Source organism: Rhinolophus sinicus, linkage group LG11 (genome assembly GCF_036562045.2).
Source record: "Rhinolophus sinicus isolate RSC01 linkage group LG11, ASM3656204v1, whole genome shotgun sequence".
Classification (NCBI taxonomy): Eukaryota; Metazoa; Chordata; class Mammalia; order Chiroptera; family Rhinolophidae; genus Rhinolophus; species Rhinolophus sinicus.
In genome coordinates this window covers 25,660,247-25,676,778 of record NC_133760.1, presented here as the reverse complement: position 1 = coordinate 25,676,778, position 16,532 = coordinate 25,660,247, and the positions used below count along the sequence as shown (strand labels likewise).

General features: G+C 39.0%; 1 protein-coding gene across 1 annotated transcript; it reads left to right on the top strand.

Moving 5' to 3' along the window:
- The first annotated feature begins 3,152 nt into the window (after nt 1-3,152).
- CLEC3A (C-type lectin domain family 3 member A) lies at nt 3,153-12,122 on the top strand. The gene is made up of 3 exons (XM_019753832.2): nt 3,153-3,355; nt 8,629-8,712; nt 10,337-12,122. The coding sequence occupies exons 1-3, from the start codon at nt 3,241-3,243 to the stop codon at nt 10,726-10,728; spliced, it is 591 nt and encodes a 196-aa protein (XP_019609391.2). The 5' UTR covers nt 3,153-3,240; the 3' UTR covers nt 10,729-12,122.
- The last annotated feature ends 4,410 nt before the right edge of the window (nt 12,123-16,532 follow it).

Here is a 16,532-nt window from a genome sequence, read left to right as displayed (position 1 = left end):
GGGCCTCAGAGACCATGATAAGAAGTATGGGCTTCATTTTAAGTACAATGGAAAGATTTGGTGAGTTTTAAGTAGGACGGTGACAATCACATTAGTCACTCAAACATTCATTTGAGTGTGGCAGGAGCTGGGATGAGCTGGATGAGGACAAGCGCTCTTGGTGACTTAGGAAGGGAGGCTGGCATCCGAGAGGAACAATGCATGTGGAGGTAGGAACCACAGTTCTAGCTGTTGACAAGGTCATGAGGAGGGACAATTCGATTAAAGGCATTGGTGCTCAAAGATGACTGTCAGGTTTTGGATTTGGCCCACTGAGTGGATGTGGAGACATTAACTGGGAGAGGGAAGACTCAGGAGGAAAGGGGCTTTTCCAAATTCATGGGACATTAATGGGGGAGGAATCCAGAATTAATTTTAACCATCATGATTTTGATATGTCTCTGAGACATCCAGCTGGAATTATCACATGGGCAATGGGAAATAATGCGTCTGAAAAAGGAGATCCAAATTGAGAGGTAAGTGTGGGAAAGTCCCAGACAGAATTTGAAGCCATGAGAAGGAATCCAATCACCTAGTGAGAGAGTGTAGAGATTAGAGCAGCCAGGAGAGAATCTGAAGACTGCCAGGCAACAGAGGTGAGGAAGAGATGAATTTTCAGATATTTTATTAGAACAAAAATTGTGGGCTTCAGTGAAACTATTCTGTAAGCTACTATAAGCTGGGTACATGACATTTATTTATGTATTCATTCATTCATTCATTCATTCATTCATACAAAACTCACAGAACTGTGCAACACAAAGAGTGAACCCTAATGTAAACTATAGACTTTAGTTAATGTATCAATAATCATTCATCATTATAACAAACATACCACACAAATGCAAGATGTTAATAATATGCATAGGAGAAACTGGAGGGAGGTGTGGGACAGGGATCAGGGGTATGAGAGCCCTCTGTACTTTCTGCTCGATTTTTCTATAAATCTAAAACTGCTCTAAAAAGTAGTTTATTAATTTGAAGAAGAAAAAAAAAAAAAAAAAGCATGGGCTTTGAGATCTGGCTACAAGAAAGAAAACAGATCCAAAACCTGTCAGAAGCTTTCCTGGAAAGAAAAAAAGAGTTTGAAAACAATATAGATTTATTTTGAAGAAAAAGAGACACCTAGTTCTTGTAAGTCCAGTTTAAACATAGCACAGATCGAAGATCCAAGAGAAATCATTGGCTTTCTACCAGTATTCTGTAGCTTGGACTCTCGTCTCAAGGGTAAAGGATCTGAGAAGCTGGCAGAAAGCATTTGTGATCAATTGTAAGATCAATCATAAAGCATTGATCCTTCGCCCTATTCAAATCAAAGCACATTTTTCACAGCCCAGGTCAAAAAAGAGGTCTTCTGAGGTCAATCGAAACTAGATTTTAATTTCTACTCCTACCCTTGGGATCTGAGTAATGTTGAACAAATCCACTTAACTTTTCTGAGGCTCAGTTTCAATCATTTATAAAATTGAGAGACTACTTATCCATAGGCTTGCTATGAACACTAAAAAGAGCTGGTGTTCCATAAATTGTACATACTCATAATGGTAAGGTTATTACAGATACTACTGTTGTTGTCATCATCATCATCATTATTACTAAGCACTGGACATTGTGCTAAGTGCTAATAACCATTATCCTATTTAATCTTCCTAACAGCCCTATAAGGTAAGCGTTCCTAGCCCCATTATTAAGATAAGAAGAGACTTGCCCAAGGTCACACAACTGATATGTGGGGGGAGGTAGAATGTGAACCCAGCTCAGCTTGTTTCCCCAACACTCTCAAATGCCTACTCATAGGTTCACCATATCAGTATAAGGCATTTGAATAATGAGTAAAATAGTTTTCTTTTTTAATTTCACACCTACATTGCTAAATTATGTCAGGCTTCCCTACATTAGTGGACTTACGGTGGTGTAAATATGTGGGTAGGTTACAAACTGGCTTTAGCAGGGAAGAAATGAAGGTGGAGTAGACTGTGGTTTTTCTGACTAAGATTCAGAAGGAATCAATCACCCCTTGATTCTTCCTGTATTGTCTCAAAAAATAAAATAAAATAAAAATAAAAAAATTAAAAAATCTGCTAGTCCTGACCTCCATCGGCACCTGGTCATCCGGGTAACAATGTGGATGGAGTCAGTCCATAGAGCTCTTTCCCTGAGGTCCAACTCACTCCATCTTGGTCCCAGCTGTATGGAAGTCCCTCGCTTTTGATACAAAAGCCTATCTGGCCCCTAGTACTTGTCCTTCAAGCTCATGGTTAAGGTAAGAACAGTTACACTAAGTCTTCCATTCTAGTTCTCTGCTATTTCTATATTTCACTTGAAAGTGTTATTTAAGTGTTTGGGGTAGTTTCAAAGAAAAAAATGTATTGGGTAGTGGGGATCCTCCATGAGATAACTATAGTTGATATTTTACATTAATTCTTATGGAAATAATTAACTGTCTTAATTTTCTGTTCACTTTAACAATGTCAGTCTTGATGGATCCACAAAACCTTAACAAATCCTTATACTTTATCGTGGAATATCCACTTCGGCCATCTCATTACTGTCTATGAGCAAACCATTCCCAAGCTCCACTTGGGCTGTGTAGACACACGAGTGGTATAGACACACAGGTGGTGCTGTGGCATCTCTCTCTCTCTCTCTCTCTCTCTCTCTCTCTCTCTCTCACACACACACACACACACACACACACAAAGTAACTTTCCTATTTCTGGGTCAGGTTTTCTTGATCCTTTTTTTCCCTGAAACCTGAATTAAGTACGTTTCCCAGAATATTACGTGAACTCCAAAGCTCCGAATGAAAGACTTAATTAAATAAGAGTGTCTTCATAGAGACCCCAAGCATCCTGAACTTCTTAAAAAAAATTGTTCTAAAGAAATAAAAGCAGGCAAAACCCTTCGTCCCTTAGTTAACGCTGATACACCTTGAAAAGGCAAGTAAGTCAACTTAGGAAATGTAGCAGAAATATTAAAAAAGAAAAGTCTGACATGAGGGCATGAGAACAAAGGGCCACCTTATGCTGTGGCCAGCAGAGTCATTCAAACATTTCGTCAGCAGGACTGCGGCCAACCTCCCAGCTCACTTCTATAAAGCTGGCCCTGGGATGCCAGGGCACGATGTGGCTGTGTAGTCTACTTGTCCCTTAGCTACTTCATAGGAGCTGGCACTGCGGCCATCAGACTTTCCCAAGAGCCATGGCAAAAAGTGGACTTGTAATTTACGTCCTGGTTATCACCTTACTCCTGGACCAGACCACCAGCCACACGTCCAAATTCAAAGCCAGGAAGCACAGCAAACGCCGAGTGAAAGGTAATGGGGCTTCTTAGTCCAGCAAAATGCTAGGCTTGCTCAGTGTGGGGAGGGGATGCCGGTTTCCAGCCTTCTCCAGGAGACGGTCCCTGGTGACACTACCACACTATCATGTGGGTATGGCATTTCAGGGGACTGAGTGACCTTTTAATTCTCTGGAGTGTTTGATATTTAAAAGAATTGTGTGATAGGGTTTTTTCTTTTTTACAGGGAAAAAAAGCTCTTGTAATGTTAAAAAAAAAATTGAACACCTTCTATATTAAATAGCCTTTGCCAGGTGGGGATAGATACGTAGATTGTTCTTTAGAGGTAGTCACCTGGCTATATGGACATCTGGTATTACAAATGAGGGGTCCAGCAGGACCTACTAACAAGTAGAGTACACTGTTTCATTCGTAGAGATTGTGTAACTCTATTCAAAGATAATTTTAAGATAACTATAATCTCATTCAGTGCGTTGTAGAGGATAGAGCTATTGGTAAATGTGACTTCTGTGTGTTTTGTCACTGGTTATCAAGGAGGTATATTTTCATAACCCTTGCATTATAAGGACAGTCTATACTATATATTAAAGCTTTTCATGCCATAGAAAAAGTAAACCTCTCTTTAACTTTAAAATATTTCAATATGTGAAGCCAAACAGAGTTTGAAGATATTTTAATGCAAAATTGAATCTCCAAGCAATCTCAAAGGTTGGGTGGCTTCAATTAGGCTAAGAGGTAAAATGTTGCAAAGAAATGTTGCAAAGAACAAAGATGTAAGCAATTTATTTGCAACATGCTCAAGCCAATGCAAAAGGAAAAAGCATCAAGAAAGACACAGGCTGGGCAGCCGGTTAGCTCAGTTGGTGAATGCGCGGTGCTCTTAACAACAAGGTTGCCGGTTCGATCCCCGCATGAGCCACTGTGAGTTGCGCCCTCCACAACTAGATTGAAACAACTACTTGACTTGGAGTTGATGGGTCCTAGAAAAACACACGAAGGAAGGAAGGAAGGAAAGGAAGGAAAAGAAAGAGAGAGGGAGAGAGGGACAGCGAGAGCGAGAGCGAGAGCGAGAAAGGAAGAAAGAGAAAGACACAGGCTAATATTTTATCTCATTCTCTGAGTCACTTTCATGTCAGGACATTTCAGGTAAATATTATGATACTATTTCCTTACCAATTTTCCTTCCCTGATTAGTAACAAAACACACACACACAAAAGATACCAACAAAGTTAGTCTTGATTTCACACAACACGAATGGCTGAGGGATGAAAAAGGGGTCTTGTCTTGTGTTGTGTTTTGATGATTATAAAGTGTGTTTTTCTAAGGGATTTTGTTTATACAATTTAGATCTGATGCAAGGTTTCTTAAGTGGAAACTTTTTCCCTTATACAATCTTATAGTGCCCTGTTACCTCTTTTAATGAAAGATTAAAATATGTCTCATATAATAAAGTATATTGCTGAAGATGAGGGCAGGGGAAGGAGGAGAGAGAAGGTACTGGGTGACGTGGCGTATTTTTGTTGCCAGCATCTCCTCACCACGCTCAGGGAGTGGCAAAGTGGTGACCACCCAACAGGGATGTGGGGAGGGGTATGAATATGTGAGTGTGTATGTGTGCTTGTTGCTGAAATAATTGCAGTACAGGTCATAGAGCGCTTCCCCCTGCCCCTTCACACACACACACACACACACACACACACACACACACACTTTTTTTTTTTTAATGACTGGATACACATCTTAAATATCACCCTCCCAAGTGAAGTAGTAAGGCTAGATTTGCAGAACATTTCTTTCCTCCACCCTCTCACACACCTAAAATGTTTTAAGTACCTGCAAATAATACTTTATGAAATCTAACGTGAAAGCCATTTTCTCATTCCCAATCCTCTCTGCAGAATCACCCACTATTAACTGTTGGGAGATAATAGTCCCATTTTTTTAAATGCACATTTTAAAATTGATGCTTTCAACAAAATAAGAATTGGCTATACCAAATAGCTGGCAGGTAAATTAATTTATTTCATCTATTAAATCTTGGAAAGATATCAACACCAGGTATACCTCAGTCCTTTTATCAGCTGCATAATATTCCACTGTGTGGCTGGATCATGACTTATTTAATCTGTTCTCTCTTGGTGAACTTCTGCCTCGTTTCTAATCCATGTCTTTTTTATCTCATGCCTCTGTGAACTGCTGTGTATACAGATGCCCCTTGACTTACAGTGGGGTTACATCCTGATAAACCCATCATAAAGTGAAAATATTGCAAGTTGTAAGTGTGCATTTTATACGCCTCACCTACCGAACATCATAGCTTAGTCTAACCTACCTTAAATGTGCTCGTAACACAATATTTAAAAAACACTGGCTACCCTGTAGAGTATCATTTGTTTACCCTCGTGATCCAGTGCCTGACTGGGACCTGCAGCTCATTGCCGCTGCCCAGCATCAGAAGAGAGTACGTACCATATACTACTCACCCAGGAAAAGACCAAAATGCAAAATTCGAAGTACCATGTCTACTGAAAGAGTATCTATTGATCCCTATGCTAGGGTGTTATGATACATTTCTAGACACAAAACTGTAGGTTAATCACACTTTCTAATTGTCTCTCAAAATGATAGCACCAATCCATGCTCTCATCTTCAGTGTAGGAGAGTGCCCGTTCCCACACACTTTGATAACCTAAAATCAAACCAGCAGTGTAAGCCTTGCCAACAAAAGAACAAAAAACATTTTTTTTTTAAAATTTGGATTTCTATGATTGTTGATGAGGCAGAGGTATTTTTGATTTGTTTAACTGGCCATTTCTTCTGGGAGTTATTTTCATATTTCTATTTTGTATCTATTTTTGGAGAACACAATAAAATAAAAGGGAGCCTTTTTAAAAAACTCAAAATGACACTTGAATGATTTAGCGCCAAACACAAAATTCCCCTGGTACTTACTCCATAGGTTTCAAAACATTATGTGCTGCAATAATGAATAAAAATAATTTCGGGGGGAGGGAGGTTATCACTTTGTGAGGGGTATAAATGTCTATTGTTTTGTATACCTGAAACCAACAATAAATAAATAATAATAATTTTTACAGTGAAATAGTTGTTCCCTGTATTAACTATAGACAAAACACATCCACATTTGTCATAAAAGATAAAAGCAGAAGCCAATGACTTCCGTAATGATCTCCCAGGACCCTAATATTAATTCATGTGTCTTTATATTAATTACAGTGTTTACAGCTTCCTTGGGGAGGCCACTTATTTAAATAAAATGGAGCAGGGGTACTAGATTTATGGGGGTGACAGATGGGAGGGAGGTTGGGGGCAGGGTGAAAAAGGTGAAGATTAAGAAATACAAATTGATAGTTACAAAATAGTCATGGGGATGTAAAGTAAAACACGGGGACTATAAGTCAAGAATATGGTAATAACTGTGTATAGTGCCAGGTGGGTACTAGACTAGTCAGGGGGATCACTTCTTAGATTATATAAATGTCTAACCACTATGCTGTACACCTGAAATTAACACAAAATAATATTGAATGTCAACTGTAATTGAAAAACTAAAAAGGGGTGGAAAAGGTGAAGGGGAATATGAGGTTCAAACTTCCAGGTATAAAACAAATACGTCATGGGGATATAATGTACAGCATAGGAAATATAGTCAATAATATTATGATAGCATGGTACGGTGTCAGATGGTTGCGGGACTTATCATGGTGATCACTTCTTTAGGTATATAGTTGTTGAATAACTATAGCATATAACTGAAACTAATATAATATTGTATGTTAGCTATATTTTAATAAAAATCTCTTTAAAATAAACAAATAGAATGGAGCAGGAAGCTGAGAGGGATGGGGGATGATATTTATAGAGTTGACAATTTGTAACTTGAAAGCAAGTCTTCAGGTCTTTGCAAATCTGGCCCCTAACAACCAGTGGTTTTGCATTCTGAATGTACCCTTATATTTATTCTGGATGGAACGGTCCCATTGAGGAAATCCTTGGATTACTGTATTTCTGAGCTGAGCTATTGGATGCTTTGAGAATTGACATGCAGTGTCAAGGGAAACAAAGGTGGAAGCCACCCCTGCGCACCCCTGAAGGTATTTTCCTAACCCAAATGTGGAAATACCTGGCTTGCAAAGCACATGTGTAAGGGGATGGTGAATTAGCATGTTTGGATTTGGGACTGTCCTGAACAATGCAGGACAAAGCATAGATTCTCTATATGGCATTCCCACAAAGAGGCAGGTGGGGACATTTCATAATAAGCTTTAAGCATCTTCTCTGTCTGAGGCCACGTGTTAGGGAATGAACAGTAAGGGCAATTACTGTGCAGAAGCAGATGGGCGGGATGGGAACAGAACAGAATTGGAGACAATGAGGTTCAAATCCCGACTCTTCACCTTACTCTCTGGGTACCTTCTGCAGGTTAATGCTGCTTCTGGGCCTCTACTTCTTCTTCTGTGAAATGAGGATGATAATAGTGTCTATCTCATAGGAATATAGAAATAATTAGGCTCCTGGCACACAGTGTATGGTGGCTTTTGATACTTTTTATTTTTATTATTTATTATGCATTACTATTATTATACTATCCCTGCCTTTGAAGAGCTCACAAGCTGTCAATATCTAAGACAGTTCTGGAATGTTGTTTATTCATTCAACCAACAGTATGAGCACCTATTATGTGCCAAACATTGTGTTAAAGCATCAGGAATACCATAGATAGACAGGTAGACAGATAACAGTAAGTAAGATGATCACAGACTGGAGACAGTACTGTGAAGAAAAATAAAGGTTCAAAGAAAGAGATTAGCCAGAGGGATGCTGATGTAGAGAGGCTAATCAGACAAGTTTTCTCCGAAGAGGAGATGTTTAAACTCAATAAGCTGATGGACAGGAACGTTCCAGGCAGAAGGAACCCAAAGGAAAGGGTCCTGAGATGAGACAGCTTGCTGTAGGATGCATCTGACAGTCAAGGAGTCTGAAGCCTGATGAGGAGACGCCCGCAGGACTGAGCTGGAGACACAGATGGGGGCTCCACCTCAAAGACGGACATGCTAGTCTTCTTACCCCCTCAAACCCTGATGAATCTTCCTGACCAACTTATTTTCATGCATTACATTTCATGTACACTGGGCTCAATTTCAGCAAAACCGCCCTCACCTTAGATTGTAGATTCCAAAATTTATTTTAGGTTGTTTTATTTTCATCTTATTTTAATCATCTACTTTTCATTCCTCCTACCCCACCTCACCTTAAAATATTCCCAGAAAAGAATGGAGACCTGAAGACTCAAGTTGAAAAGCTCTGGAGAGAAGTCAATGCCCTAAAGGAAATGCAGGCCCTGCAGACAGGTAAGGCCCCCTCTCATCGAGGCCTTGTCTCAAAAGAGATTCAAAAAGAAATGGTGATTTGCCAGCAATGCAAACCATAGCTAGAGTACATGTCAAGTTCTAGGTGATGTCTTATTAAGAGAGACATTGATAAGCCAGAGATATGTGTAGGAGAAAGGATCCAAATGCTGAGGAGACGATTGTTTAAGGAAATCAGATTGATTTTTACTCCCTTCTCCTATATATGGGTGGTATGGAAATAAAAATAGCCATTTCGATAATACCTTTTAAAAGTCTGCTCATAAGTCTTCTCTTACAGACAATGGCACAGAATTGAAGCAAGCATTAACAAGCTTAGATAATTAGCATTCATTAGATGTTTACTAAACATAGGGTCACAGGATTCACTCCTGCCACACACATCGATTACACATAGAAGGACATTGGTTAGAACTACAGTTTGCCAACAGAGGGAAGCATCAGGCATTCCTCTTTTCTTGAGTAGAGCTCCCAGCAGCCTATGAAGCTGTGCACACTATTGTCCAGGAGCTACTCTCCTTGGCTCTCAAGGATGAGGAAATGAGAGCCACACTGGATGGGCTCAGAAAGAGCCCAGGAATCAGTATTCTGTAGGCAACTCCAAAAACAGAGCTGTGAGTGTTCCACAAGAGACCTCCCAATTACAAGAGTTACAGCCTTCAGGGAAAGCTGAAGTTATGGCTTTCCATCAAAGTATTTATAACTCCCAGACCAGCCGTAGGTTACCAATTCAAGGTCATTTTTACCATAAGCAATGATGCGTAGTAACACTGGTGACATATTCCCTTTATCAGGTTTCCAAGGGAACAGAATTAGAAGGTTAAAGGAAGGACAAATGAGTAGGCCGAAGGGGGAAAAGTTTTGTTAACCCTTTACTCACAATCAGGCACTATAAATACTTTATAAACATTAACACATTAATCCTCTAACCATTTATGAGACACGTGCCGTTATGATTATCCTCACTTGACAGACGAGGAAACTGAGGCACAGAGAAACGAAGTAATGTGTTCAAGGTTTACACAGCTAGTAAATATATTCTGGATAACCTAAACCATATTGCCAGGGCTGAGTTATCTGCATAATAAAAACCTTATCTCTCCATATGCAACCTCAGAGTTTAGTTTTTCATAATTATGAAATCCCATTCCAGTTCCAAATGTCTCAAGGCAATTCAGCACATAGTGGATTTACACAAACTAAGAAGCCTGTGTATATCAAAACAGCATGAGGCTAAAGGCCATGTTTGGAGGGTGGGACAGACCTGGGTGTGGAGAGTTGTCATCTTGCATGCCATGTAAAGGACAGTTTTATATGCTAAGTTGTTACAAATAACTTCTCTAAGCCTCAAAACCCTGATATGTGAAGATGGCAGTGGTAAAATTCCACTTCATGGGATTGTTGTCATTATGGTATAAGTTCATTTATGCAAAGAGCTTGGCACAGGGTCAGACACACACAATGTTAACTCTCCAATCAGTGTTAATGTATCATCATCATCACACATCATTCATTCCACAAATACGTCTTGCTATTTGCCAGGTCCAGTCCTGGACATATTATACTCAAAAAGCATCTTACTATGTCAAATGTCGCATCTTTACAGTCTGTCTCCGAGGCACAAAAGTTCACAAGAAATGCTACCTTGCTTCTGAAGGCTTGAAGCACTTCCATGAAGCCAATGAAGACTGCATTTCCAAGGGAGGGACCCTGGTTATCCCCAGAAACTCTGAGGAGATCAACGCCCTTCGAGACTATGGTAAAAGGAGCCTGCCAGGGGTTAATGACTTTTGGCTGGGGATCAATGACATGGTCACAGAAGGCAAGTTTGTCGATGTCAATGGAGTTGCCATCTCCTTCCTCAACTGGGACCGTGCACAGCCTAATGGTGGCAAGCGGGAAAACTGTGCCCTGTTCTCCCAGTCAGCTCAGGGCAAATGGAGTGACGAGGTCTGTCGTAGCAGCAAGAGGTACATATGTGAGTTTATCATTCCTTAGTAGACCCTTCTCAAATGCGTCTTCCAAGAAAGATGGGTCATGATTTATAGGCTGATGGTTCCCAAGAATAAGTCAAATTGTTTTTAGGAATACAAGAGTCAGCCAATTTGCTACCATATTTCATTGTGATTTTGCCCTTCCTGGGTCACGGAGGATCATACAATAATGACCCAGCTATGTGCACACTGTGTAAGTGGCTTCTGCAAAATGGACTATCAAATCCTTCTCTCTTTCCTAGTCCCTCTCACTTTTATAGACCAGGTCTGTGTTAAAAATACAACAGCCAAAAAATGCAACCTTCTCTTGAGAGTTTTGTGTATATTTGATTGATGAGAAGTCTCTAAATCAGAGATTCTAGGTACTATATAATCCCAAAACTTTTTAGTCTGACGCTCAATCTGTTCCATCCTGGTCATATAACTTGTTAGCCCACTATCTTTTTTTTTTTGAGTTGCTCCATCTTCTGGTGGGACTTACAAGTATATCTTGTCTGTCACATCAGAACATAAATGTCTCAGATTCTGATTAACTCTTTTTTCCTCAAGCGCCCCTGACCCCTGTTTTTTGGTCAAGTTCCTAGTCAAGACTTGAAAAGTAGCATATTTGGTCAATTTACACTCCCAGCATTACATTATAATTTCCAATTTGAATAAGTAATCCTAAGGCAGAACAAAAGCAGCAGATTATATGAGAAAAGAAAATAGAAAAAGAAAAATGTCTACTTTTTCCTTGCTTCAGTACCCTGCCTATCTTTATGAAATTGAAGAGAGACATTATATATGTTATATATGTTAATTTTTTTACATACGTTATATACTTATACGTATTTCAGTAATCATATATTTAAGTCTATTAGGGGCAATCTCTCTTTGGAAGTTGAAAATTGGATTTATGTCACGCTGATTTGGAGTTACACATCTATGCAATTTTCTATTCTGTCAAATACTATTCCATTTAATTGTTTAAATTGATTGTGTAAGATCACTTCATTGCTTGATATGAAATTACAAATTTTAGGCTTGGGGAAAAATGGGCTTTTTAAAAGCAAACAATTCTAAGTATGCTCTGTTCTTCAAATATCTTTTTTTTTTTTTTTGGTAAATATTGAGTGTTTTGCGAACGATATCCTTCTCTACAAATTTTAACTACATGTGCTTAGAATTAAGTTTTAGTTCTTATCATTGTGCAAAAATAAAGCCTCAATTCTGATCAATGTGGATGTATTTGGATGTTGATTAGTTATTCAGACTATGTTGGTTTATATCGAACTTGTCACAATTTTGCAGCAAAATACCCTGGATTTCATCAAACTGTTGATTTATTGTACTAATAATTTTACCTGACCATAAACGGGTAAAGTCTGGGGGAAGGAAAGGAACTTTAAAAAGAAAATTGTCCCTGCAACTGCTTTTGGTTGACCCCGGCCTACTCTCTACTTCAATACAATTATAATCACCTTAAAGATGATGACAATAATAAAATCAGAAGACATTAATGGTAGTGTATTCTCATCATATTCCGGGTACTGTGCTAAATTTTTCATAATTATAATGTCCAGAACAACCCTGGAAATTAGGCTCTAGAATAATTTCATTTCGTAGAAGAATAAACCGAAGAAGAGAGATGTAGTAACTTGCCCTAAGTCACATGCCAGGAAGTAGTGAAATTGTGACCAGAACCCAACAAGTAACTCAGATAGGGGAGCTATGACAAGGTCAAGCCTGTCAAGTAGGCAATGGAAGTGGACTCTAACCTATTCTCCCCGTTCCTTCAACTGGGGTAACAATTGGACAAACAGCTGATCTTGGTGAGGCATTCAGTCTGAGGCTGCTTCGAAAGGGTTGCAAAAAGACAGCTATCACCACACAAGTCAGTATCAGAGTTAGGGTCCCTAGGAGATGGAATTAGACAAAATCATCTTCCCCCAAGCACCCTACCCAGAAAGCTCAAGAGAAGCTTAATTCAAAGGAATAAATGAAGATTAATGAGGGGAAATCAAGATAAGTTAGCAAGACAAAGAGATGGATGGGAGACACAACAGGAGTGGAAGGAGTGAATTAAGAGATTTTTTCTGGCTGGCCCAGGGTCAAACTCATGACCTTGACTTTATTATTTAGCCATTCAACCAAAAGTCATACCTACATGATTCACTAATCTGGACTTTGGTTTATTTTTCCTGTTGGGCACTATTTAGCAAACAATTGGTCTTTAGACAAGATTGTTAAATAGATCCTAACTCTTAGGCCAACATCTGTCTCCATGAAAGCTGCCTGGACTATAGAGTGGAGAAGAATTCTAAAGCCTGATGAAAAGAATGCCACGAGCAATTAGCAATATTTGTCACAAGCTCATGGTTGGAAGATGTCAATATTTGTACCACAAAATTGTCATCTCTACAGTAAACACCTGGCTCCCTGCAGATACCAGTTATATTCAAAGACCAACTGTCATGGCCCTATAAGCCTTACCAGGAAGCTGATACTGATCTCTAAAGCAGTGCTTCTCAAACTTTGTTGTGCTTACAAATCACCCTGGAACATTGTTAAATTGAAGATCCCATAGGTCTAGGCTGAAGTCCCAGTTTCTGCATTTCCAAAACCTTCCAGTGGAAGCCGACAGTACAAGACTACACACCACAGTCTGATAACAAGGGCCTAAAGCTTTAATAACTTGCTTAGAGACAGTCGCTGATGGACTCTAGCAATTTTGCTTTCCTTTAACTCAAAAGTCAAGGATAGGGTCTACAGTTCATCGGAGTGAAGAACAATACTGAGAGCAATTTTTCGGCCTATCACAGATGCCTCCATCCATACCGCTAAGTGAGATACAAAGTAAAAATCAATTAGTTAAAGGAAACATCAATACTAGAGACTCAAATTAGTGATCTGAAGGAGGATTTATCGTAAGTCCTGATGGTTTCTTTCTCTTCCCTAGCATTGTTGAATAGCACTTCTTAAACTAAAAATAAAGATATAGTCTTTCCTACTGTTAGATTAGTGAAAACTTTCATATCCTCACCAAATAAAACATGTCCAATGAATGCAGATGCCCACAAAGTTATTTAGTTAAGTAGCTAATTTATTCTGATATAACAAATTCAAAGAATACTTACTAATTAGAAAGGACTATGCTAGGTAATAGGGAGTGACAGAAAGGAAGTAAATCATGATACCCACACTCAAGGATATTACAACTAGCACACAGAAGGAGAGCAAGACTAACCAGGGGACTCTAAAAAGAAAATATTAGTTCTCATTACATATGGAAGTTAAGTGGATTTCCAGATCATTTCTATCTAGTTTTACCTAAAGTGATACCCACAAATGGCCAATGATTTACATAAAATTTTTCAAAGAAATACCAAATTGAATATGCATACAGCAATAATAAAAAAACACATGCACACATGCTAGCACATATAGCTGACATTTCTACTCCTAGTATGATTGGTTCAGGGAGGCAAACAACCCAAGCAAAGCCAATCAGAATCTTCTCCAGGGGTTGCAATCTGACACTGGGGGCAATGAAACTTTTTCTGATGGAGATCTAAATTGGGACAAAGTGAATTTATGGCTTCTGGAAGAATTCCTCCCTTCCAGATCGATGCACTGTGCAGAATGAAGTAAAATAAAGAGAAGCAGTGGTGAGAAACGATGGGGCACGGTGGGAGGGAGAAAGGGATTGGGGAGAGAGAGAGCACACTCAAGCTTGCAGATATGTTTGTGTTTTCACACAGTGCTGAGTTTGTCATTCTTAAGGTCCTGGTTTCTATTGCTATGAGCTACTTCACCTCCCTTCAAGCTATACAAGACAAGTTATCATTTTCATTCGAGCTACTTTTGGTTTGCCAGGACAGGCTAGGTTCTACCTAAAGAGGCAAAACATACAATAAAAGTCCAAGAAATAAAGACGATCATTTCTGAAAATGATGTGACAAAATGTCGAAAGGTTGACACGAAAAAATGACATAACAAAGTGACACAATGAAAATGACAAAAGAAGAAAATAAAACTGGGAAATAAAAGATGGTGTGACTAGGAGGAGCAACGTCAGACATGATGATCAACCCTGAATGGAAAAGAGAGTGATCTTGTAAAATATCAGGACAGGAGTCCAAGAAAGAGAGACCCTGAGAAAAGTGACTTATCCAAAATCACCGAAAAAGCCAACAAAAGGGCAGGGACTAGAATTCAATTCCATGTCTCCCAACTGAGAGCTTGAAACACGCCAGCTTGGTTCAAGGTCAGGTAAGGTCAAGGGACTTGAATTCAGAAGACCCGGACTCCACACTTACTATGCGTGTGATTTCGGGTAACAATAAACTTTTGGGTCCCCAGTTCCTCATCTATCACTGGGAATGATAGCACTCAACCCACAGAATTGCGAGTTGAGATTGGAAAATATAGTTTATGAGCAAACAAACACTCGAGATATGGCATCTTAGAAAACATTTTGTTCCGTTATAAAACCAAAACATCTCACTATAGAAAAATTTGAAGAGCAGAAAAAAACATTTTAGAAATTATCCTTCATTTGGGTCTTTTTTACTCATTTATCCAATTAATATTTATTGAGCACATGTATTCAACAGTGTCTAAATCTACCCCCACATGCGCAAAGTTGCAGAGGTTACAGTACTAGGCAATGTTACATCCTGCTTTATTTTACCTGTAAAAATAACCATTTTCCTAATGTTTTTTTCCATGGTTCCATACTATTTCGATGTGTTATTCATTGAGCACATATATGACTGCAATTTTTTAATCCATTTATGATTGGAATTTTACTTAAGCCTCTAAATATAAACATTTAGTGTTTATTTAAACAAATGGAAATTTTGCTTTTCATTTTTCTTCATCTGTAATTGCTATGATGAACATCTTTGTAGTTACATATATTTTTTTCTTTTTGCCTTTTGATTTTTCTCTCCACTAAGATAGATTTCCAGGAGTGGAATTATTGAATCAAAGGGTAGGAATAACTTCAGATACTTTGTAGCATGCTACTAAATTGCTTTCTAAAAGGACTGTGCAAATTGAAGAGGCAGCATGCCCTGTTATGCCACTAACTCTGGAGTCCAGTAGTCTTGGGTTTAAATACCAGCATCTATGCTCACTAGCTCTGTGACCTGGAACAAGTTGTTTCGCCCCGCTGAATACTTTCCCAACTTGTAAATAAACCAATAAAATTAAAACAATAATATAAGGGGGTTCATAATATTCATGATATTTACCTCAGAAAATTGTTAGGATTAAAAATAGAATTAAATTATTTTGGTAATAATTGATTTGACAAATATTAATTATCCGATTAAGCTAAGAAAAAGACTAGGATGGTGTGGGGGAGAGGGGTATTTGCAAAAAGCTTCAGGGGTAGCAGGGAACATTATTATTACATTCAGGTATATTCATTTGGGTTACATAAATTCAAGCTAAACACCGGAAATATAGTGAAGAACAAAAATGGATGGAGACCAGCATTAAATAAAAAGTTAACCCCCCCAAAATATAATTACCAACCACAACAAATGCATTTTAAAATAAAGTAGGGGGTAAAACAAAGTGATGTTAGAAGATCTCAACAAATGACATCGAAAGGACAGACTGCAAGGGTGACTAGAGTCCTTAGCTGGATGAAGGGGCATACTTACCAGCACCCACTTCTGGAACTTTTTCTGTGTGTGGTTCCTCTCCTGCTGGCATCACTAGGAGCCCTGAGAGAGCCGACAAGATGGGTGGTGTGTCCAGGCCAGTGAGGTGAGGCCCCGCCTTAGGGAGTGGCTGCAGCACAGGATCCCTGGCCTG